Source organism: Panthera tigris, chromosome F2 (genome assembly GCF_018350195.1).
Source record: "Panthera tigris isolate Pti1 chromosome F2, P.tigris_Pti1_mat1.1, whole genome shotgun sequence".
Lineage (NCBI taxonomy): Eukaryota > Metazoa > Chordata > Mammalia > Carnivora > Felidae > Panthera > Panthera tigris.
The window spans coordinates 44,457,267-44,483,133 of NC_056676.1; the positions used below are offsets into that span (position 1 = coordinate 44,457,267).

The 25,867-nt window shown below is 35.4% G+C and overlaps 1 protein-coding gene across 1 annotated transcript in view; it reads right to left on the reverse strand.

Moving 5' to 3' along the window:
* Positions 1–25,867, reverse strand: part of STK3 (serine/threonine kinase 3) — a 292,559-nt gene that overhangs the window by 191,681 nt on the left and 75,011 nt on the right. The window contains exons 5-6 of the mRNA XM_042972682.1: positions 18,488–18,652; positions 17,810–17,977 (exon numbers count right to left, since the gene is read on the reverse strand). Of these exons, the coding sequence (XP_042828616.1) occupies positions 17,810–17,977; positions 18,488–18,652 (333 nt within the window). The remainder of the gene's footprint in view (positions 1–17,809; positions 17,978–18,487; positions 18,653–25,867) is intronic.

The window sequence follows — 25,867 nt, forward strand, 5'->3', positions numbered from 1 at the left end:
AGGGGATCAAGCACTGCATCGGGCTCTGTGCTGAGCATGGAGCCTGCTTAAGACTCTCGCTCTCCCTCTGCCCCCTACCCTGTTCGTGCTCACTTGCTCACTCTCTCTCTGTCTCTAAAAAATAACTAACTAACTAAATAAGTAAAAAGAAAATACTGAAAAATTAAATAAGTTCTGGAAATGGATGGTGGTAATGGTTGTACAACAAGGTGAATATATATGTCATTGAACTGAACACTAATGGATGGTTAAAATGGTAAATTTTGTTATTTACATTGTCTAATAATTGTCTTTTAAAAAGTTGGGAGAAGTCCTTCAATCATTAGTTTCACTTGGAACTACTTCTACAGCGGGTCAGAATATAGTGGCCAAGAGGTTTCTGAATATTCTATAAGCAGCTAACCCACTACCACAGCTAACCAGCACTCCTAAACCAAGCATGCTCAGCAAAATTATTACTGCCCTTCAACCTACTGGCCTTGCCTCAGTCTGGCAACCTTACAAAATGCTTACATTGCTTCTGCAGCAGTAAGTGATGCACTGTTAAAAATACAGCACCTGATGGTCAAGGCTTGACTGTGTTTCAAAGAATACACTTCAAATCCATTTTTTCCCATGGCTAATGGCTGCATTTCACCCTCAGTCACATTCTCTTCTACCTAACTAGGGTCTTGTTTCACTGTTTATCATCCTTGGCCCTGCTCCTTATGTCTTTAACCCTCTCCCTGGATCCTCCATCTCATTCCAAAAGCAGCCTATCAAAACCTTCTCCAACTATGAGACCTTCAAACGTTTTCCCTAAACTCCCTCTTCTTCTTTGCTCCCAAATACCTCAGACAGTCTACTGCTGTTGCTTCCATTTCTGTACTTCTCATTCATTCTTTGATCTCTCAGAAACTGGCTTCTGCCCCACCAGACTGAGCTACATTACTGAAAGCTAGCCATGACCTCCAATCTAATAACCTCTGCATGCTACCCAACCTACTGGCAAAAAGAAGACAAGAATTTGTTAAAAGGTCATCAATCACCTCCTTCTTAAAACTCTTCTCTCTTACCTAAAATACCATAAACTCCTAATTCTCTTATCCTCTGGCTTCTCTTTTACCTTCCTCCCCCAAGTCCCCCAGTATTGGTACTTGTTATTCCGTCCTTCATCTTTTTTTACCCTCTCTCCTAGGAACTTTTCAAAACTTTTCTTCTTGAAACTTTGCAAAATATTTCATAAATTCAGAACATCATCAACACAACAGACACCAGAAAGAATCAGGTAGTTGGAGAACAATTCCACTTACCCCAAGAACTAATTAGCTGGCAACAGAGTATGCTTCCCTACTGCACATGCATAGACCAGTGCTCAAGGTTAAGAAAACCACATTTGTATGTTTTGGCAGGTAATATACTTTTCAAACGAAAAAGCATTTAGAATGTTTTCTTTTTTAAATGATGGTATTGCTACAAGGAAGTATCTAACAATCTGTTCATTATTAATTGCATGTTTTCTGATATGGTTAATTATTTAGGCTTGATGCAATCACTCAGTTGATTAAGACTGCTTACTGATATGAAAGAGAATATTAAAATTATATTTTATTTTAAAAATTATAAATTTATATTTATATAAATTGCAATGTAAATTATAAATTGCAATGTAAATATCAGCTTCTAAAACTCAAAAAAATAATTTCCTCTGAAAGAGTTTCTAAAATTCTATATAGAAATCTTATAGAAAAGAAACAGGAAAACAAAATTCATGGAGAACTGATAGGTTATACCTTGACTTAAAAGTTGCCATAATACTTACATTCTTTAAAAGTATAATTTATGATACTTAATGGATAATTCATTAGTATGAAAATTTTAAACCAAGGGCATTTTCACCTACTTTAGGATTGTTGACAGGCAATGGCTTCTTTATCTAAGTTATTCCCTCTTGCCTTAAGCAAAGAAATCACTCATTTTAAACCTTTATCATAAAAGCAGAATGTATATGAAATCATTTCATTTAAGTAATTTTTAAAACATTTTAAGGTTCAAAAAACTTAAAGATATGGGGAAGTTATCAAGATACAGCACTAAATGGAAAATGAAAATTACAAAACAATATGATCTCATGATTTCAATTTTAGTTAAAAAACAGTATGTTCTCATGGGCGCATATATATGTATATATGCAAATCAAACAGGAATACCATATATCAAAATGTTAACTGTAAACCTCTACGTACAACAAGGGCAAGTGATTTTTACTTTCTTCTTTTTACTTTCCTTCCTACAACAAACATGCATTACATTTGTAGCTGGGGTTCCTGGAAGAAAAATCTCTATATTCCATTCAATTTTCTGCCTTATATTTTGACAGAGTAGAAAAGCAGCATTTTCAAAAGCTGTATAGAGTGGCTTTTTAGCATTGTCAATGTTCTCATGAACCTGATCCATTAACAAATCCTCTTAATCCACTTTCAAAATATACCAGAAACCAACTACTTCTGTCTTCACTCTTTCTGCCATCTTCATCATAGTCACCATCATTTCTTGGTTGGTTTATACAAGCCTAGTAAACTAGTTTATGTGATTCCACCCTTATAACTCTTCAGGCTATCCTTATGTCCCTCCCCTACACAGAAATCCTTAGTGACCACTCATCTCATTCAGGATAAAACCTAAGTATTTACTATAACTTCCAAGTCTCTATGATCTGTACCATGAGTTACCTGGCACACTCCCACTTCAGGACCAGTGACTTTGCAGTTAGTTGCCTCTACCTGGTATATTCTGCACCCAGATATCCTCATTTCCTTCTAGTTTTATTCAAGTGTCATTTTCTCAATGAAGAAACCTAATATAATACATCAACCACTTCACCCCACCCCTGAGATTTCCTATCTCACTTCCTTGCTTTATTTTTTCTCCTGTAGAACTTCTTACTATCTAACATAATAGATGTTCGTATTTCTCTTTTTTTTTTTAGTTTTATTATTTTTTCGGAGTTCATAATTTATTTACTTAAATTCTACACTGTAATGCTCTTCTTTATTACCTCTCTTCCTCATTAGAATGTAAGCTCAATAAAGAGACATTTTCACCTTTTTTTACTGCTACAACCTCGGCACCTAGAACAGTCACTAGTACAGAGTAGGTGCTCAGTAAACATTTGAGGAATGAATGAAATGCACTCCTGTAAAAAGCAAAGCTTCCCAGTCACAGTAATAGTTGGCTTGACAAATGTCATGAATGACAGCAACTCATTTATTCATACTCTGAAAATAAATACCAAGCATGACTTTACAGAGGGCTAGAGAGCTGAAGAACAGCTACAGTAAATAATAATGTAGTCATATTTTCTCAAGCCTAAAAGGAGACATCTATGTTCTTCCCTTCAAAATTTAGGAATAAAGTTATGATCTGATTTAATACATTAAAGAGACTCTAGGAGATTACATTGCTGTTATTGCTGATGCTAAATAAGTAAGCAATATTGTCTAAAATCATACTGTTACTCTTCTAAGTTTTCCACTAGAAATATTCAATTCCAGTCTATGAGGGTGGATATAAAACTTTCCTTATGTTTAAACAAAAAACAAGCTGAATACGGTACTACTATGCACCTGAGGATCTATTATCTAAAAGATCTTCGGATATTTTATAAACATCAATCAATGCTGTGCAAAGAAAGCTAAGAGGGAATAGGCAATTAGATACTGTGAAGAAATGGAGGCAATCAGAAGAAATACAGTGGTGGCAGTGACACAAGCTAAGCAGGAGGTATGGATAATCTGGGTAAGTGCCATGGAAAAATAAATATCATGATTGGACTTGAGGCAAATGGAAACAGTTCAAATTGGCTTCGTACAGTACGCTGTGGAACATATGATGTCCATATGTCCATTACCAACAAACTGAAACATGGAAAATAACAAAAGCCAATGCTGTGATGGCTACAAGAACACACCCAGTGCCAGTCTCCACCACACCACAGCAGCATAACTTACTACAGCTGCCAGGTAAGCTGGCTAAGGAGTCAGAAGCAATAAGAAAAAGGGAAAGACCAAACTATAAACTGTTCTTTCCCTACAGAAAAAAAGCTGGGATCTACACTAAAATGTAGAATGTGGCCACAATAAACGCCGAAAAGTGCAATTTTTTAAATTATTTTTTTTGCCATAGACAGTTTCCAAAAGTATAAAATACTTTAGAATTAAAGAGGTCAGCATTTTATCCGAAACTATAAATGATTTAAAATCCAAGAAACTGAATAAGAGTGAATCAGTACGTTAAAAAAATAATAGGAGAGAATAACAAGTTTAAAGAATTGTAAATGTGACCTTTCAAGTTTGAAATACAGACTAGAGAACTAAAATGGACCAAAAGATGTGCAGGAATCCATCGTTTTATGTGAGTGCTAAGAAGTCTCCCAAATTTTCTTTCTATATTCTCTAATGCCCAAAGTGATTCATCTTCAGGACACAACCAGAGTTGAAATAAAAGAAGTAGTGCTTACGCAAATGTCATGAAGGACCAATTTACACAGCAAAGCCAAACCTATAAAAACCTTAAAAAAAAGCAATATTAACATGTCAGAGCCTATCTGGTGGTCCCGATCTTTTCAACCAATCAAAGCCAGACATTCCCAGCCAGGTGAACTACATAAAAATAATCTCAGCTCTAATTCAGAAATATATTGGTTGCCACTCACTGAAACTACATAGTAATAAAACCCAGCAGTTAAAAATACATAACTATTTTATAGTAAATATCAATGTCATTCCTGTTTCAACCTGACTTCCCATTCTACCCCCAAACCCCCAAACTTGAAACCAAGTACAATTTCTTGAGTAGCTGGAGTGTGGTTAAAGAAAGGAAGCTATGCTTGTTTGCATGGAATCTGCCATTTCCTCCCTGCCAAAACACTTGTTTAAAAAGTCATGTAATATTTCTATTAAATTGTAAATGCAGCCGACAAGGAAATGGCCTACTGGCAGTGTATTACCTTTGTGGCAGTGCCAACGGGCCTACAGCAAAATAGCGCACATGATAATTTCAACATGCATTCCCAAATAACAAAATTGTGCTTTACATAAATACCACAGAACCTGAGCAAGATCCAGAAAAAGCAATGAAAATTTGCCCAAGCTTTCATGCTTGCCTATATCAATTGTATGTCATAACTAAAGCAAAATAGAAAAGCATCTACATATGTCCAGGAAGCTTGTGAAGTTAGATCATATAACCCTGGGAAAACGATTGCAACTTAAATCTGTGTATTTCTTGTTAACCACTGTAACAACTCACTAATAAAAATTAAGAAAAACTGTGGGTATCAAATGAACCAAAATGTACTAACTACATACAAGTCCTTAAAGACCATAATGCAACTTATTAACAGGAACATATGTTCAGTGTAAGCCGCAATTGTTATGTTAAATTACTTCTTCCTTTGATATCATTCATTTGATTACAGAACTTAAGAGATTCACAAACCTTCCAATTAAAATGGTGACCTTTAGTTTATAAGTCACTTACTGCAATGCTTATAAAGTCACCTCTGATCATTTATCCCTTACCTTTCATTATATAACAAAACTACATGTAATTGTGCTATGTAAATGATCCCAGATGTAATGAAGATGATTCTACTTATGTAAAAGTTATACTGAAAACAAAGTTAGTATAAAAAATAATTAATTTGTAATCAATACAGTCCTCTAGAACAGCTGAAGAATTCTATTCTTCAGGAATTTAACTAAAATACATATATTTTAAGTCAGTTATATCTTACTCATTTTTTAAAATATGCCTGTTCAACCATAATTTCAAAAGTCAAATTTGTTACAGATAGCACTTCCTCCAAAAATTTTATAAATTTTTAGTTATTACACACTTGAATTACAGAGTCAATACCTGCCCTCAAATACTTTCCAGCCTCCTAACACACACACACACACACACACACACACACACACACACACACACCCTTACATATTTATGTCTTCTAAAATTAATGCTAGCTTAGGTCTCTAACCTAAACAGTTTCTCTGACTGGTTCCAAAATAAAACAAAACTTACTGTGACCAGTATAGTAGGCCTATACAATTGCTTTTAAGACATTAAGGCTTGGCAATTATATTCCCATTAGCAAACCAAAGCTACTGTCCAGAGGCCAATGCTAAGGGTGCTCACTAAGTCTTTCTGATCTTCAACAAAGGAACAGGATCTAAAGTATAAAAAAATTATATCAATTTAAAATTTAAATGTCAAATAAATAAACTATGCTTAGTAAAAGTTTAAAAGGCAAGCTATAAGTAACGACAAGCCTTTCAAGTTGTATTTGATTAGCATTTACTTACTTTCATTTTTTAATTTATTTTACTGACTCTTATTCTAAGTTATAAGTACAGCATTTATTATTGTAAGAAAGAAGAATCTGAGCCTGCCAGATTTCAGTATTTATACCAAAGAACTATCTTTGAGATAGGAAATGGAATTGAGCACATATTAACAAAAATCTTTAACGGATGCTCTTATGTATAAGTCATTCTGCCAGGTTCATTTACACACACAAAGAAGAAACATACCTGCACTTAAAACTGAGATCTGGTAGGGGAAATAAGACAATTACATAACTATGATAATACACAGTAAATTAAAAAGTACCATAAGAAAGTCATAAGAAAAGTGATATGAGAATTCAGAGAAATAAAAGATTTTTTTAGTCAGTGATAAGGATATTTGGACAGTAACTAGACATACCTAAAACTAACCTTTCTAGAAATAAAAGTGTGGTGGGGGAGGAATCATATACAGATGCCGTATACATATATACTCATTCCAGATTAAAATACAGAACAATGATACATTGTGATAAATAGTAAACAAAATCATATCCTAAATCTACAATATATTAAGAAACTCATTTGTGGAGCATTGGTATTATTACTGAGAGCCACAGTTCTGAACCTTTTTGGGTCACTTGAAAATTATGAACTCATAGCAGAAAAATGCACATCTGCACAAACACCAATATTAAAATACAACTTCAGGGGTCCACTGATGCTATGAATTCTCTGCCCCAGAAAAGTTCTATTCTCTTGTGAATCATGGTTTCCATAACTGAGCTAGTATATAGTGAAAATGAAGTAGAAAACATCAGTCTACCCTGAGGTTAGAAAAGAGAGTCCATGGGGCACTTGGGTGGCTCAGTCAATTGACTCAAGACTGTTGATTTTTGGGGTGCCTGGGTGGCTCAGTCGATTGAGCGTCTGACTTCAGCTCAGGTCACGATCTCGCGATCTCGCGGTCCGTGAGTTTGAGCCCCGCATCGGGCTCTGGGCTGATGGCTCAGAGCCTGGAGCCTGCTTCCGATTCTGTGTCTCCCTCTCTCTCTGCTCCTCCCCCGTTCATGCTCTGTCTCTCTCTCTATCTCAAAAATAAATAAACGTTAAAAAAAAAAAATTAAAAAAAAAAAAAAAAAGACTTGATTTTGGCTCAGGTCATGATCTCACGGTTGTGAGATCAAATCCTGTGTGGGGCTCTGTGATGACAGAACAAAGCCTGCTTGAGATTCCCCCCCTCCTCCAATAAATAAACATTAAAAAAGAAAATATAAACACTGAAAAGAAAGAAGAGAAAGAAAAGAAAAGGAAAAGAAAAGAAAAGAAAAGAAAAGAAAGGGAAAGAAAAGAAAAGAAAGGGAAAGAAAAGAAAAAAAAGGAAAGGAAAGGAAAGGAAAGGAAAGGAAAGGAAAGGAAAGGAAAGGAAAGGAAAGTCATGTATTTCTGCCTTAATGGACTCGTTCTATCTTGCTTTATAAATACAAGTTACAATCCAATTCTGGGTCACAAAATCAATTCGGATTACCTTTTTTGTTTAATGAAAGTATGAAGTAGAAGATTCACACACCTGAAACAAATTGTACATAAAACAGTACTTATCTATACATGTGCAAAATGGGTCACAACACAAAACATATTTTATGGTATGGACCACAGTCAAAAAAAAAGTGTCAAATGCCAATGCCACCTTTTAATTATTAATAAATCAATGTAAATTGTGTACTGTAAACGTTCCTAAATACAGAGAAATACTGCCTTTGCCGATATCCTACATTAAAATCCTGAAAAGATGGATTCTAGCATAATTCTTTCAATAATTCTCAATAATTCTTTAAAGCATGATTCTTTCTTAATGATTCCTTCTCTAGGTAATACTTAATGTAAACATGACTTCAAAACGACAATTCATATTCATGTAATTTGTATGTCAGTAGGAAGATGAGGACTGCTTCCTCAACAGTGACCAAACTATTCATGTTTACAAAGCATGTGGCAACACAACACCAACAGCAAGGTTTGAATCTAAGTCAACAGTGGGAATTGGTCTTTCCTGTGAAACCCTCAAGGGTGACCCTAAACAAGAGAAGAGCAGGCCTAAATAAGAGAAGAGATCTATTTATTCTGTTCTCTTTGCTTGTTCGTCTCTTCAAGAATAATAACTCTGGACAGAAATATGTTGAAAGTGTCACTGTAATAAACCTTAATCCCCAATTTAGGGGCTGGAATGCCTGATATTCCCACATGTACAGGACCACAGGGCAGAAGAACTCTAACTTTCAAACAGAGTGAAAAACCATATGCCCTGGAAGTAGTATTGAAATCCTCCAATGATCCAATTTGTCCCACTCCTCCAGATCCTTGGCTATATCTGATCTAAAAGTAATGGTTAACAGAATAAAGTATCACTTACTTAATCAGGCAGAAAAATGTAGGGAACAGACAAGGGGTAAGAAAGTCAATATTAAAAGAAAAGAAAAGCACAGGGAAAAGCAAAGCAAATGTGGGGAGAGGACCATGTGAGCATTCATGTGCGTGCACTGTCTGGGGACAGGGAACAAAGTAAAGGCAACAGTGAGAGAGAAAAAAAAGGAAGATGAGGATAAGTTCAAAGGAGAAAAATAAGTGAGGTATGTAATGACAAAATAATAAAACTCATATTTATAGTCTTATGATCCTATATAATTTGTAATATACATACATATAATTGAAGTTTTTACAGTGTATGGTCTCATACTCTAGACAACTGGATATATTTATCTACGCCGCTCTCCCCACAACAGAAAGCTAAATAATTTTAACATTAGAATGCCAGTTCCACCGGACTGGAAGTTCCAAGGGAATAGGACGCACGCCTGCTCTGCTTACCACTACATCCTCAAAGTCCGATCAGCAAATGATAAATGTGCACTAAACATGTATAGAAGGAGATAAAGGAAAGAGGAACATACAGGAAGAAAATTACAGGGTACTTTCTTCAAAAATCACACACCCATACTTAAATGACATGTAGTTTCTCTGACACAAAATAAGCAATGTAGTAAGTATAACAGATCTACACTCCAAGTAGTCTAAAAGTCAAATTCCCTGTCTCCACATTAGAACATGCATTTCTTATACTTTAACATTAATACCAAATCAAAAATATTTTAATATTATGGATTAAATTTATATTACTACTAAAATGAGTATGTCCCACCATAAAAATATACACAATTACAAGGTAGATAAGTTTGAAAAGTGTTATTCTCATTACTAAAGGAGTCATTAAAAATTTTTTTTCCAATATATGAAATTTATTGTCAAATTGGTTTCCATACAACACCCAGTGCTCATCCCAAAAGGTGCCCTCCTCAATACCCATCACCCACCCTCCCCCCCCTCCCACCTCCCATCAACCCTCAGTTTGTTCTCAGTTTTTAAGAGTCTCTTATGCTTTGGCTCTCTCCCACTCTAACCTCTTTTTTTTTTAATTATTTAAAAAATAATAATTTAAAATGTTTGCACCTATTAAATATTTACACACCTTCATCAGAACACACCTACTGCCCAAATAAAGTAATATCTATAAATACAAATAAGCAACCCTCTATTTGTAGACCAGTAAGTCAATTGCATGTAAACAGGAAGTAAAAACCATTTGACTCAAAGATCTCCCAATAGACTGATTATGAAGGAAGAATTACAAAGGGACTTAGAGTATTAGACTTGGGGTGCAAAGAATAATAGGGGACAGCTGGAAAGATAATAAAAGCAGTAAAAAGTCAAATGACTCAGAGATCTCAGCCAGCAAATAGAAATAAAGCAGATTAATACCAGAGAAAAGTCAATAAAAATGAGAACAGAAACTTAACAACAAAAAACAACCAACCCAATTTTCTTCACATAAGATATACCAATGGAAAGATACTCAACATCACTGGTTATTTGGGAAAAACAAATCAAAACCGAGATACCTGTTCACACTCACTAGGATGACTGTTACCAAAAAGACAGAAAGTAAATGTCAGAAAGAATGTGGAAAAACTGGAACCACTGGAAATAACTGCTGGTGAGAATGTAAAATGGTACAGCTACTGTGAAAAAACTACGGAAGTTCCCCCAAAATTATACATAATATAATCCAGCAATCCCCATTCTGGGTATACACCATAAGAATCAAAAGCAGTCTCAAAGAAATACTTGTATACCCGTGTTCACAGTAGCATTATATACAACAGCCAAAATGGGAAAGCAACCCAAGTGTCAGTCAGTGGACGAATAAACAAAGTGTGGTATATACATACAAGAGAATATTATTCAGCTTTAAAAAGGAAGGAAATGCTGACACACGGTACAACATGAATGAACCTTTAAAACATTATGCCGAGTGAAATAATTCAGACACAAAAGGACAGATATTGCATGATTCCACTTCTATTAGGTGCTCAGAACAGTCAAACTCATAGAGACCAAAAGTGGAATGGTGGTGACAAAATGCTGTGGGGAGGAGATAATGAAGAGCTACTGTTTAATGGGTACAGAGTTTCAGTTTGGGATGATAAAATTTTCTGGAAATGGATAGTGTGACTGTTACACAACAGCATGAGTGTACTTAATGCTGCTGAATTGTATACTTAAAAGTGATTAAAATGATAAATGTTATGTTCTGTATATTTTACCACAATAAAAAAATTGAGAACAGAAAGACTAGGAGATATTGGTCCTAATATTAGTCACTATTAATCTTAAACTGTATATAATTTAAAAGGAGAGAAAAAATTATAGAAGGTGTAGTGGTTGAAAGGTAGCCCCCAAAAGATGTGTCCTTGTCATGATCCCCAGAACTTCTGAATGTGGCCTCATTTGGAAAAGAAAGGTAGTTGCAGATGTAATGTCAAGGAACTGAAAGGAGGTTATCACCCTGGATTATCCATGTAGTCCCTAAAAACAATGACAAGTGTCCTTTTAAGAGACAGACAGAGGGAAATTTGAGGAGAAGGTAATGTGAAGATGTAGGCAGAGATGGAACAATGCAGTTACAATTCAAGGAACGCCAAGGATTGCCAGCAGCCACCAAAAGCTAGAAGAGCAAAGAATGGATTCTCTCTTAGAGCCTCTGGAAGGAGAGCAATGCTGTGAACACCCTGATTGTGAAAGAATACATTTCTGTCGTTTAAAGCTACCAGATTTCTGGTAATTTATTGAGACGGCCCTAAGAATCTATTGTGGGGGTAAAAAGATAAAATAAAAAGTAAGAAAGGGAGCCTTGTAAGCATAGAACAAGTCATTCAAGCCAAAATTTAGCTATGAAAGCCAAGAGGAAAAGAGGGTACCTGGGCTTCACCATTAAGCCACGTGACGTCCGTGAACGTGAGTGCTGACGGCAAACTGCTGAGGTGAATTAACAGTCCCATATTCCTTCATCCACTCCCAAATAAAATGAAGATACCTGTCTTTTGCTCGTCATGTTAAATGCCTATAGGGAATCTTCCAAGAGGCAGTGCCTGCACCCCACACTAAGACGGGCCAGCTATCTACTGAGCCATATACAGTAGGGACTGGGAGAGGGCAGATGTGTAAATATGCCAGGTGGGGCACTACTCAACTACAACCCCTCCTCAAGCCTAGTCTTCTAGAGTTCAGCCAAATTTGATCATTAATTAGACAGGAAGGAGGTCATTGATTCATTTTTATTTCTAAAAAATGGATAACTCAGTTTCACTCCTTTGATGGAGATTTAATATCTCTCTTTTTTTTTTAAGAAATCTTGTTGGATCAGGAGTATACCTGGAGTATACTTGTAAAAGTAGTAGTGCCATGTGATTTGAGATAGGGGCAAGCTACTGTGTGTTTTGTTTTTTAATATGCAGTATAGAGGGTGATTTTTTTCCTAATGTCTGTGTTTACTTTGCATGTACTGGATCATTTATTTCACATATTAAAACGCACTATTTCCCCAAAAGGGGTAGGAGTAAAGAGGCAAGTTGTAAAAAACAGCAAGGTTAAGGAAAGAAAGATAACATCATTTTCAAAAACATTCATCAAAAGTACCTTTTCCGTGTTGAAATTATCTACAGAGTTCTTTTCTTCATAAGTAAGTGATGTAAGGATATAGGGAGACAGACGGAGAGACAAAGAGAGATCTTTTTTTAGTCTAAAGTAATTCCTAATTTACTCTTAAACAGATTGTCAAGCTGTATATAAGTTGAATTTCCTGAAAACTGCCATTTAAATGCCTCCAATTGTCTCCTTAAGTCACATTTGACAAGTCTTCCTAAAATATACAATATATGTCTATATTTTATCTTTAAAAGGTAATAAACATTCATATTGTGTTGTGTAGCAGTACAATTCTTAGTTTGATTTTTATCTTCTTTCCTTCAGTTGATGCCAAGCTATCTTCAGTCACAGTACTTGCTCTCTCAAACAGTTCTTAGTCTGACTCAAACACTTCTGTCCTTACCCCTTTCTCTATGCCAAGCAATGGGTAATCAAACTCAAAAGACTGTAAAACAAAAGAAATCAACACCAAAACTGTATTTAAAAGAATCAACAGGGTCTTAGTGATGTCTGTGAAACAAAGTGCCTGGGTTTGGTAGTGGGGTACAGGGACAGACATTTAAAAAATAATACTATTCACTCATTTTGATTATTTGGTAATTATATTTCCTAGAGAGCTGAGAAAGATGTAGATCTCCAAAGAAGTATGTGGTTAACCAAATTCAAAATTAAAATTTTAAATCCCTTTGTTTATTTAACTGACCAAAATTGATTCAGTTTCTTTATATTTAACTTTTTAAAATAAACTGGATTTTGATAAAACTTGTTTCATTTAACATTTTGAGTTTTACTTCCATCTGTTGTTATTCCTTAATCTGTCATTACTGCTTAATTTTAATCTATTTGCTGGATGTAAATTTATAACCACATTTTCATCCTTTTCCTATTTACAAAGCTTTACATGTTTTAATGTGATTTCATCATTGCCTTTTACTAGACAGATAATTATTACTCTTACCACAGCAAAGATATAATCTGTACACACTACAAGTTTCTCTTTTAAAAAGAGAGAGAAAGCAAGCTGTATAAAAACTAACAAATTAGTATCCCTTGCCATCAAACAAATCCAGTGTTTTTAGTAGCTCTTTTTATTAGGAAATTCCTCCATGAATATCTATATCCCCAATACTTCTTATTCTCCCTGAGGAATGATTAAAGATAAGCACCAATCTTTGACCAATGATAAACCAAAGTGTATAAAACAAATGACCTCAGCCTTAACACCTTCAAAAGACCCATTTTCAATTCACTATCAAGTTCCAATTTGATCACTTTCACTTTCTAATTTAGTGCCATCTTTAAGTTCTTCATATCCTTCAGGCTATGACACTCAAAACATATGTCCTACAAAAAGCTTAATCAGTAAAAGCCACAATATTAATTTGTGGCTATTTAGGCAGGAGCAACTCCATTCTAAATTATCAAAAATGGATGCATCTCTTCTTGACCCGAATTTTTGCTGGCCGAAGCAAGCACGACCTGGGTTTCAAGCAGGCCGCCTGGAGCCTGGGCATACTAGAAGGACGGTATGTCTGAGAATAAGACTAGGAAACCAACACCCGGTTCACTCAGTCAGCCTCCTTGTTCCTATGACATACCTCTAGAGGGTAGGCATAGTGGGAAGGGCTATCATCTTGTAACAAAAGCCAAAGGGAATTGCAGAAGGACTAGGATGTGGAGGCTAGGGAAGCTGGCCTACCACATCCTAACTAGTGTCCTGTTCCAGATAGCCAACTAAATGCAGTAAATTATATACTATCCTTTACTTATCTTAAAAGAACTAGCATTCTTTGCCTCCATCTGTTGTAGTGGTCTTTCCATCACTCACATCCTCATTCCACTGTGACAACTTTATAAACTATTGGTAATCTCATAAGCCAACATTGCTACAAAAAAAAAAAAAATGGCAGGGAACATGAAAAATTTGCCCGTATTTCTTCCCACTCTGAAAAATTTAGAAGGTTCCTATTTTAAAATAATAATTATAATTATGAAATTAAAATGTTTGCTGATTTTTATTTTTGCTAGCCACTCCTTCATCTGCATAGAGTTGACATATAAACACAAAAGATATTTCTTTTTTGTCAAGGCAAGAAATGGACTAGCATGAATTCATCTCTCAGTTCTGCCATTTATAAGCTGTATCATCTTAACAAAAAACGTAATTCTTTAAGTATCCATTTCACCCAATCCACTCATTAAAATGGAGATTAAAATATGTATTTTGGGGCTCCTGGGTGGCTCAGTCAGTGGGCATTGACTTGGGCTCAGGTCATGATCTCACATTCTGTGGGATTAAGCCCCATGTCAGGCTTTGAGCAGACAGCATGGAACCTGCTTGGAATTCTCTCTCACTCTCTCCCTGCCCTTCCCCCACTTGCACTTTCTCTCTCTCAAAATAAATAAACTTAAAAAAACATAATTATTTCACAGAGTGGTTAAAGTGAGAAAATTGTTTAATTAAAAACAGAAAACTTCAGGGATGCCTGGGTGGCTCTGTCAATTGAGCATCTGACTCTTGATTTCAGTTCAGGTCGTGATCCCAGGGTCATGGTACCAAGCCCCAAGTCGGGCTCTACACTCAGCTTGAGATTTTTTCTCTCTCTCCCTCCCCCTGCCACTCCCCCACTCACAAGCACTCACATGCTCTCTCTCTAAAAAAAAGGAAACTTCAATATTTTACTCACTAATCTGAGTTTCATATACAGCCAATTCTCTTATACCTTAACTACAGCTTTACTGGCTCTCAACCTCACTGAAAATAACACCGAGATTCTGAAATAATCGGTTTGGGTCAGGGCCCAGGCATCAGTATTTTTTCAAAGCTCTCCAGGTAACGGCTATGTAGGAAGTGTGAAAAACACTGTCTAGCTCCCTGATCCGTTCATTTCCTATACCCTCTCCTCTCTCTTCAGGTTATACCCCATTGTAACCACCAGAACAACTCTCTCAACAGCATCCTTCAATGCCCTGGAGCCCCATCGTTCCGAGACACTCATTCATTTCACCTCAAACCTGAGCTCAAGGCCATAATGTGCTGTGCTCCACTGCTGAGCACTGCTAGAGCAAGGCTAGAGCAAAGAACTGTATTGGTGACAATACAATTCTCACTTTCCAACTTTGGCTGTGTCCTCAACAATCCTTTTTTCTCTCTTGGACAGCTCTTTCTTTTTTCCTCCCACCCAACCTCCCACCAAACTAAACTTTGATGAGCAGTAAATACTATTAATTTTATCAAAATTCTACCCTTGAATACATACCTTTTTAATATTCTTTATGACAAAATGAGAAATGCACACAAAGCACTTGCCTCGCATACAGAAAAACGGTGATTATCTAGAGGAAAAGCACTTGTGTGACAGAACTGCAAGCCAAACAAGCTGCAACTTGTTACTAAGGAACAACTGACAGACAAGCGATGGCAATTCAGACTTGGACACAGGACTGACATTTTCTGAAAAATGAACCGTGTGAATCTGTCATTTCAAGGAAACTATCGTATTTGCCGCCAATGATAAAATGCAAGCTTTGGAAAACTTGTACCCACCACGTGACCTTAACAGCTTCTCAGTACTTGCAGTTCATACTCTCATTTGTACAAAGCAGTTCACAAACATGAGAAAAGTTAAATAATGATAACATAATTTAAGTAGCAACTTAAAACCATACTGTTTGGAAATGCACAAGGTGACACTTGATAAACTGTCCAAAGAACTTGCAGAGCCCAGAATTGCCTATATACAAATTATGAGGAAAACAAGAAATTTACTTAGGTGGTGGCTACCAAGGAAGGCTCTATATAGAAACAATATCTGAGCTGAGACTTGAATGAGTAGGATTTAGACTGGTAGGAAAAAAGTGAGATAGACCGATGATTGATAGAATTTTAAAGAGAAATACTGTCTTCAAGTACATTTTTGCTATTTCACATGTGTTAATTCAAACTGCCAAATGATACTTTAAGATCCTAGAAGTCAGGAACCACATATTACAATTATTTATTATCAGGCAGACTACTTCAGGGTCAAATTTAATATGTTAATCTTTGTGGTTAGAAAAATAAGATCTACACAAGGAGGAAACAGAACAGTAATAATCTAAGTCATAGGTTAAATCTCAGCTCTGGCACCTGGCTAGGTTGCCTTGGGTAATTCAGTTAACCTCATTAACTCAAATTCAAATACACCTAGTTTGAGGATCACCCTAAAAACATCATAACTAAAAGTACTAAAGATAACTAATAATCAGAAAAGAAATGAGAATCTGTGTTGCTGGTTTTATGCTGACCTTGTCATTTTTTATTATTTTGCAAACGAACAATTCATGTCATTTTTATTTTTCATCTTAAAAGAAATTAATATACACCAGGAAGATGATACATATTATATATAATTTTATTACTCGAAGAATTCTCTTTAAAGTGGGAGACAGACTTTTAAATATTTTCAGCACAGTACACTATTACTTATATTATTGAAATTCAATCCACAATACTGTATATCAGAAATTAATTCCAATTTATTCTTCTTCAGATGTTCCAAAATACTACATTCTCTTTCCTCCCATCTATTTACTTCACACATTTCTCCAGTCAGCCTGACGCCATCTTTTCTTCTCTATACACACACACTCACTCTCTCTCTCTCTCTCTCTCTTTCTCTCTCTCTCTTCATTCTATCTTTTCTTCTTGAGGTGATTCCAGCCACTAGAGGGCAATAAGTTCACAAACACAGATGTACTTATCAATAATGAATTGAGATTCACATATGAAAAAACCTAAGAACTGTATCATCACAAATCCTGAAGCACAGGCAATTAGACTTGAATATGTAAGGTACATACTTCAAACTCAAAAAAATCATCCTGGAAAAGGGAGTTCACAGAAGTGTATAATAATGTTCAAAAAAGGAATTCCAGTTTCTCACTAAGACAACTAAAGAAATAAGGTTAATATGCTTACAGGTACATAGCAATACTAGAAATCATGATTTTTAAATATTAATTTCAGATGAGAGAAGAAAAAAAGGAAAACCAAAAACACAGAAAGGTAGAATCCACAGGGTGGGTAGAAAAGTGAGAAATGATTTTTCCAAGGCCTCTACTGCTGCACTGAGAAAACAATGGATGGATTAAAGAATATAGTGGATTTACCAACCCTTTCTTCTACTGAAAAGCAAGGGAATATTTTACACATATAGTTTGGGGGGAGGAAAATGGTGACTGTAGAGGGACATATAGCCTTCACTTCTTTTCTCACAATTAAGGATGTGGGGGGAGAAAAGTTAATATTGCTAACCTTTAACAGATAATTTTACTGTTTTTTGCACAGAACCTAAATCCAAATCAACTTATTTAATTTGTATTTATTTATTTACACTCACATTACAAAAATGCAAAATTTATATAACATCAACATTTTTAGCAAACCATCATTTTCTTACCCTCATTGGATGTATATCAGCATAAGGTGGTTTTCCTTCAGCCATTTCTATAGAAGTAATGCCAAGGGACCAGATGTCAGCCACACAGTTATAGCCTATTTCTTGAATAACCTCAGGAGCCATCCAAAACGGAGTTCCTATCACAGTGTTGCGTTTTGCCATTGTATCCTGCAAAAACATTACACAGATATAAATACTACTACAAAAACACAAAGGAAATCTGCCAACATATTCTTTAAACTGTATAGTGAAACTCTCAATTACTACAGATTGTATCTGAAATTGACTATTTTCTTAGAATTTCAACTAGAGCTCTGACAGGACATTCTTAAGAATTTTGAATTCTGTAATAACAAAGAATCCACAAGAAACTTATCTCCACCTTCATTAAAGATAGTCCTAAAACAGTACTGTAACAGTAACAGCTATAGAAATGGATCAATATAGCTTTCCTTTTTAAACGTTTAAGCATTTCAATTACATTTTTTCATATTCATTCAACATCTCTTAAGTTGTAAATAAAAGTAATAAATAATACTTAAATTATGGATCCTTCTCCCCAAGAACAATGTAGTTACATATTTCTTCCCATTAACCCCTCTAAAAGGTTATCAACATTTAGTCGCAATCAAACCTGGACATATAAGCCGAAAGAGTGTCCAAAATTACTGCACTTACGGTTAACTGACCAGCCACTCCAAAATCAGCCAATTTTGCATGTCCTTCTGTATTAAGGAGAATATTTCCAGCTTTTATATCTCTGTGTATTTTTCTCATGAAGTGCAAATATTCTAGTCCTTTCAAAGTAGATTTAAGAATAGTTGCAATTTCATCTTCTGTTAACTGGAAACAAATATTTATAAAACTAGAATGAAAAACCATGCTAGATAAACTCTTACAAAAGAGCACTGGTAACTAATCCTTCTTTCTAATGACCACTAAACCTCTAGGAAAAGGCTAAAAGATAAAGAAATGGGGGAGATTCCTGGGTGGCTCAGTCAGTTGAGTATCCGACTCTTGGTTTCAGCTCAGGTCATGACCTCACGGTTCGTGTGTTTGAGCCCCACATTAGACTCTGCACTGACAGCATAGAGCTTCTTGGGATTCTGTCTCTCCCTTTCTCTTCCCCTCCCCTGTTCACGTTCTCTCTCTCTCTCTCTCTCTCTCTCTCAAAATAAATAAATTGAAAAAATTGAAAAAAAAACTGGGAACTTCTTTTTCCTCACAAATATTCTTTGTCACTCTTACTACATGTTTTATTGATGAAAAATTTTTTCAATATTAAATTTGCCCTTTCCTTAAAATTAGTGATGTCCATAATTTGGCTATTGTTGAGCCTAAATGTCCATCAACTGATGAATGGATAAAGAAATTGTGGTTTATATACACAATGGAATACTACGTGGCAATGAGAAAGAATGAAATATGGCCTTTTGTAGCAACGTGGATGGAACTGGAGAGTGTGATGCTAAGTGAAATAAGCCATACAGAGAAAGACAGATACCATATGTTTTCACTCTTATGTGGATCCTGAGAAACTTAACAGAAACCCATGGGGAGGGGAAGGAAAAAAAAAAAAAAGAGGTTAGAGTGGGAGAGAGCCAAAGCATAAGAGACTATTAAAAACTGAGAACAAACTGAGGGTTGATGCGGGGTGGGAGGGAGGGGAGGGTGGGTGATGGGTATTGAGGAGGGCACCTTTTGGGATGAGCACTGGGTGTTGTATGGAAACCAATTTGACAATAAATTTCATATATTGGAAAAAAAAATTAGTGATGTCATTCCTAAAGCACATAGCCTCTCCCAAAATCATTGTGACCCTAAGAAATCACTATTTCCCACATCTTCTGACACTGAGGTAGCAGTATCACAGCTACTTGTCCTGAAAGTAAATTCAGACATTCTTCTCTGTGATGTTGCTAATTCTTGATGAAAAAGAAAATCAACAGTTTTACACAAAGGAAAGGAAACAAAGGTGGCTTGCCAAGAGTCTCCTGCATGAAGTGATTATGCCCATACCACTCCTCCTCTTCTAACCGAGTCATGTCTAACCCTACCCAAATCCTGGATTTCTGGCCATAAGAATGAGAACTCAAAAATGAAAATACCAGAGAAAGACTAGGAAAATGGAAACACAAACTAAGGTTATCAGGGAGAGGATAAGAGGGGAGAAGGGAGAAAAGGTGGCCAAGGAAAGAAGTGGGAAAGGAAACATTCTCAGTAGCTATGGCAATAGAGCCAGATCCCTACCAGCCTTTATGCTAATCATTTTCCATGCATTATCTTATTTATCCTTACGACAACTCTCCAGGATATATACTATTTTTACCAGCAATTGACAAATGAGGAAATTATTGCATTGAGGTTCAGTAAATTCCTTCTCCTCACATACAAGATGGAACTAAGATTTGAGCCCTTGTCTGATCATAACCTATGCCTCTCTTGACAAGCCTTGCTCAAGTGCCACTTATGAAAGCCTCTATTTTAAATATACCCACATAATAATAAAAGTTCATGACAAAAAAATCTACTTCTCCCTAAAAGTACAACCAGCAAATATAACCTGAACATAAGCTGATGGAAGATGGGAGGAGGGGAGTTCCAATTTATACAAAGATAGAGGACACTATTCTGTTTGAAAAAGAAGAAAAGAAGGAAAATTCAAATACCCAACAATGGGATAAAAGGAAGACACAGTACAAATTAAAATTATAAAAATATTATACTACAAAGCTGTAGTAATCAGAGCAGTATGGTACTGGCACAAAAAGACATATATATCAATGGAATAGAATAGAAATCCCAGCAATAAAGCTACATGTTTGTGGTCAATTAATCTACATCAAAGGACTCATGAATATACAATGGGAAAGAGACAGTCTTTTCAACAAATGTTACTAGGAAAACTGGACAGATAAATGCAAAAGAATGAAACTGGGCCACTTTCTTACACTATAAACAAAAATAAACTCAAAATGGATTAAAGACCTAAATGTGAGCCCTGAAACCATAAGATTCCTAGAAGAAAACAGTACATAATTTCTTTCACATCACCATAGAAACCTCTTCCTGGATATGTCTCCTCTGGCAAAGGAAACAAAAGCAAAATTCAACTATTGGGGCTACATCAAAAGAAAAAGCTTTTGCAGAGAAAAGGAACCATCAACAAAACAAAAAGGCAACCTACTGAATGAAAGAAGATATTTGCAAAAGATATATCCAATAAGGGGTTAATATCCAAGATATATAAAGAACTTATATAACCCAACACACGTGCACATGCACACACATACACACAAACACACACACACACACACACACACACACACACACACACATGCACACAAAACAAATAATCCAATTAAATATAGGCAGAGGAGCTGAACAGACAGCATTCCAAAGAAGAAATACAGATTGCCAGCAGACACATGAAAAGATATTCAACATCACTAATCATCAGGGAAATGCAAATTAAAACCACAATAAGACATCACTTTATACCCGTCAGAGTGACTAAAATAAAAAACACAAGAAATAACAATACTGGTGATGATGTAGAGTAAAAGGAACCCTCATACACTGTTAGTGGGAATGCAAATAGGTACAGCCACTGTAGAAAACAGTATGGAGTTCCTTTAAAAAAATTAAAAATAGAATTACTATATGATCCAGTAATACCACTAATGGGTACTTACCCAAGGAAAATGAAAACACTAATTAAAAAAAATATATGCAACCCTATGTTTATTGTAGCATTAAGTGTCCATTCATATCTCTTTCTCTCTCTCTTTCACACACACACACACACACACACACACACACACATTACTCAGCCATAAAAAAGAATGAAATATTGCCAACTGCAACAATAATATACATGGACCTAAAGTATATAATGCTAAATGAAAATAAGTCAGAGAAAGACAAACACCATATGATTTTACTCATGTGTGGAATTTAAGAAACAAAACAAATGAACAAGCAAAGAAAAAAGAAACCAAAAAAGCCAGACTCTTAAATACAGAGAACAAACTGGTGGTTGTCATAGGGGAGGTGGCAGTGGGGAATCAGGAAATGTGTAGAATTGTTGAATCATTATATTGTACAACTGAAACTAATATAATACTGTATGTTAGTTATACTTGAATAATTATTCATATATATTTATACACACACACATATATAAAGACTATGTAGAATGTGAAAATAACTATTGGAAGAAGTTTCAACTGCCACCAATGGCACAGTGGCTCATGTCTCATTAAGAAACAACCTGGGGACAACTGGATATTCACAAGCAAAAAAATGAAGTTGGACCCCTACCTCACACCATATATAAGAGTTTACTCAAAATAGATCAACAACTTAACTATGAGTTAAAACCATAAAACATAGGGGTAAATCTTCATGGCTATTGGTTTGTCAATGGATCATTAGGTGTGATATCAAAAGTACAAGCAGCAAGAGGAAAAATGATAAATAAGACTTCATCAGAATCAAAAATTTTGTGCATTAAAGGCTATTATTAAGAAAGTGAAATGACAACCTACAAAATGGGAGAAAATATTTGCAAATCATACATCTGATAAGGGTCTAGTATCCAGAATATAAATAACTCTTTCAACTCAACAAATGACTCAATTTAAACATGACAAAGGACTTAGACATTTCCCCCACAAAAGATATACAAATGGCCATATATGAAAAGACAGATGTTCAACATCATCATCATTAGTCATTAAGAAATGCAAATCAAAGCCACAATGAGGTACCATTTCACACCCACTAGTGTGGCCATAATAAAAAAATAGAAAACAGTGTTGGCAGGGATATAAAGAAACTGGAGCTCTTAGACACTGGTGGTGAGAATGTAAAATGGTGCAGCTTCCATGTAAAACAATGTACAGTTCCTCAAAAAGTTAAAAATAATTAAACACAGAATTACCATGTGACCCAGCAATTCCATTCCTAGGTATATATTCAAAATAATTGAAAACTAGTACTCAAACAATGTATGTACAGGAATGTTCATAACAGTACTATTCACAATGGCTGAAGGTTAAAACAATACAAATGTCTATCAACAGATGAATGGATAAACAAATTATGGTATATACATGCATAGAATATTACTCAGCCATAAAAAAAAGAATAAAGTCCTGATACATGCTACATTGTGGATGGACTTCAAAAACATTATGCTAAGTAAAAGGAGTCAGAACAAAAGGGCACATATATGACTCCATGTATATGAAATATTCACAACAGGTGAATCCTCAGAGAAAGAAAGCAGATTGGTGGTTGCCAGGGGCTGAGGCAGGATAGGAAAAACAAGGAACAATGACTTACTGAGTTTGAGGTGATGAAAATATTTTGAAACTAGACAGAGGTGGTGATTATACAACATTGCGAATACACTCATACCACTCATTAAAATGGCTAATTTTATGCTATGTCAGTTTCACCTCCATTACACAAAACCCTGACGTGAAAATTCCTAAACAAATTGGGAGACAGTTTACATATAACATTAATATATAACATCATAAATGTATTGTACATGTCTATTTATAGTACTTGAACAATGTGCTGGCTTTGGATAAATTAATTTTATCAAAACAAACAAACAAACAAACAACTTGGACCTCCTTCCCCTAACCTCTGAGGTCCCAACTTGCCCTAATCCTTTCCAAATTAAAACACTCTTAAGACTACCCTAAACCAACTCTCAATCCTACACTCTTCAGTGGTAATGTAAGAATGTGACTTACTTGATAAATCCACTCTAGTACAAGATACCTGATCCAGAATGCCCTTTATTCATTCAATAAATACTTATCAAACACCAATAGCATACCAGGAATTACACTAGTTGCTGGGGATACAACAGTGAATAAACCAAGCAGCGTCCTTTCTCTCATGGAACTTACATTCTATGAGGAAGGGATAATTTGATGATAATATGATAGAAAATAGGATAGTGCAAGAAAATATCAGTGATGATTACTATCAGGACAATAAAATACAATGCTATTGACAGAGAATGACTGAGAAAGGCTCTTTAGCGTAGACATCAAAGAAAGCCTGAGAGACATTTCTGAAGTCTTAAATGACATAAGAGAGCTAAACATGTGATTGGCTATCTGGGAATATGACATTCCACACAAAGGAAACAAGAAACACCATGATTCAGGAAAAAAGTCTCCTACATTTGAGTTCAAGAAAAAAGGCCGGAGTTTAGTGAGTCAGAAGAACAGTAGTTCTAGATGAGATCTGGGAGACATGTAAAAGCACAAGGCTTCATAGGCCATGGATATGGAGTCTGGGTTATTTGAAAATTCTAGTACTACCAGGAACTTATTCTCTATCTTAGACCAGACAGTCTGACTTGGTGGTCAAGCACTATGCTCTAGAAAGCAAGCACTATGCTCTAAAGTTGCACTATCCAATACAGTAGCTCCCAACGTGTGAAACATAGCTACCCTAACTAAGATGTGCTATAAATGTACAATATACACCAAAGTTCAAAGTTTAGTACTAAAAGGACAAGGTAAAGAATCTTATTCATAATTTTTAAATTGATTAGGAGCACCTGGGTGGCTCAGTCAGTTAAGCATCTGACTCTTGATTTCAGCTCAGGTCATGATCTCATGGTTTGTGTGATCAAGCCCCATGTCGGGCTCTGCACTGTCAGTGCAGATTGGGATTCTTTCTCTCTCCTCCTCTTTCTTCCCCTCTCTGGCTTGCGCATGCACGCACACACACACTCTCTCTCTTTCAAAATAAATAAGCTTTAAAAGAAAAAATTTTTAGTTGATTACACTTATAAATGATATTTATATATTAATATCATAAACTTATTAATGTTTAGCATAAGTCATTAATATTAAGATACTGTTATGTTATATTATTTAATATTATAATATTGGTGCTATATATTAATATATTTGATATATTACTAAAGTTAACCTTACCTATTAATTTTTTTTAATGTGATTACTAGGAAATGTTAAATTACATTTGTGGCTCATTTTATGTTTCTATTGGACAACACCACACTGAGAAAGGGTCGTCAAGGGCAGGGATCTTTGTTCTTTTCACTGATGATGTATCCACAATGCATAGAACCATGCCTATCATATAGTTAGCACTCCATAAATAATAAATGAATGGATACAGACTCATAGTCACAAAAAGAAAGGAGATACAACACATCTGACATTTCCAATCTTTCTAAGTTAGCAGTTAACAGCCAAGGTGGGAGAGTGGGAAGTAGGAGTGTTCTTTAGGGCCACCACAGTGACCAAGGTGTACAAGGTGGTGGTGCTGTCCTATGTGCCTGGGTTTTCTCCCCTCTCACCACTCCTGGTATAAAAATGAAAGAGCTTGGGGGTACTACAAAACAGTCCATAAAACTGTGTCATGTTTAATCATTTCAATGTTGACATTTTCAGCTACATAGACTTTAATTTTTATCCTCTTAACATTCCATTATTTCCAACCATTCCATTATTTCACTAACCCTTCATTAACTCTGATTTGTTATCTCTGCTTCTGAACCCTATATTTCAGAGCTATACGAGAAAAAAGTTCAGGAGTAAGATCTGCTACATACTTTGAGGTCTCAAGAGCTGCCTGATTTCAGTGCTGTAAAGCATTTGCTACTAGACAAATCCACAGCAAGACTAAAGATTTGCCAAAGATATTATACTGATTCAAGAACTGTCTAACTTTACTAAATGATTTCAAAGGTTCATTCCAACTCCATGATTCTATAACATATTTACAAAATATCTTCATACTCTTAACAGATGAATAAATTCACACTAATTCGGACATCCATTTTTTAAATTCTTTTGACAAATATCTACTTCACTGGCTCTCTCATACAGACTCTGTTAAAGGTGCTAGGTGTTGAAGGTGAGAACATGGACAGTCTCAGTCCTTATAAAGCTTATACAATTACCTTAGAGCATAGCCTGTATTTGGCCCAGAATTGTCAAAGGTGGAGAGGGCAGACCTCAAGCAATGTATAAATGTTATAAAGTCCTTCTTCCA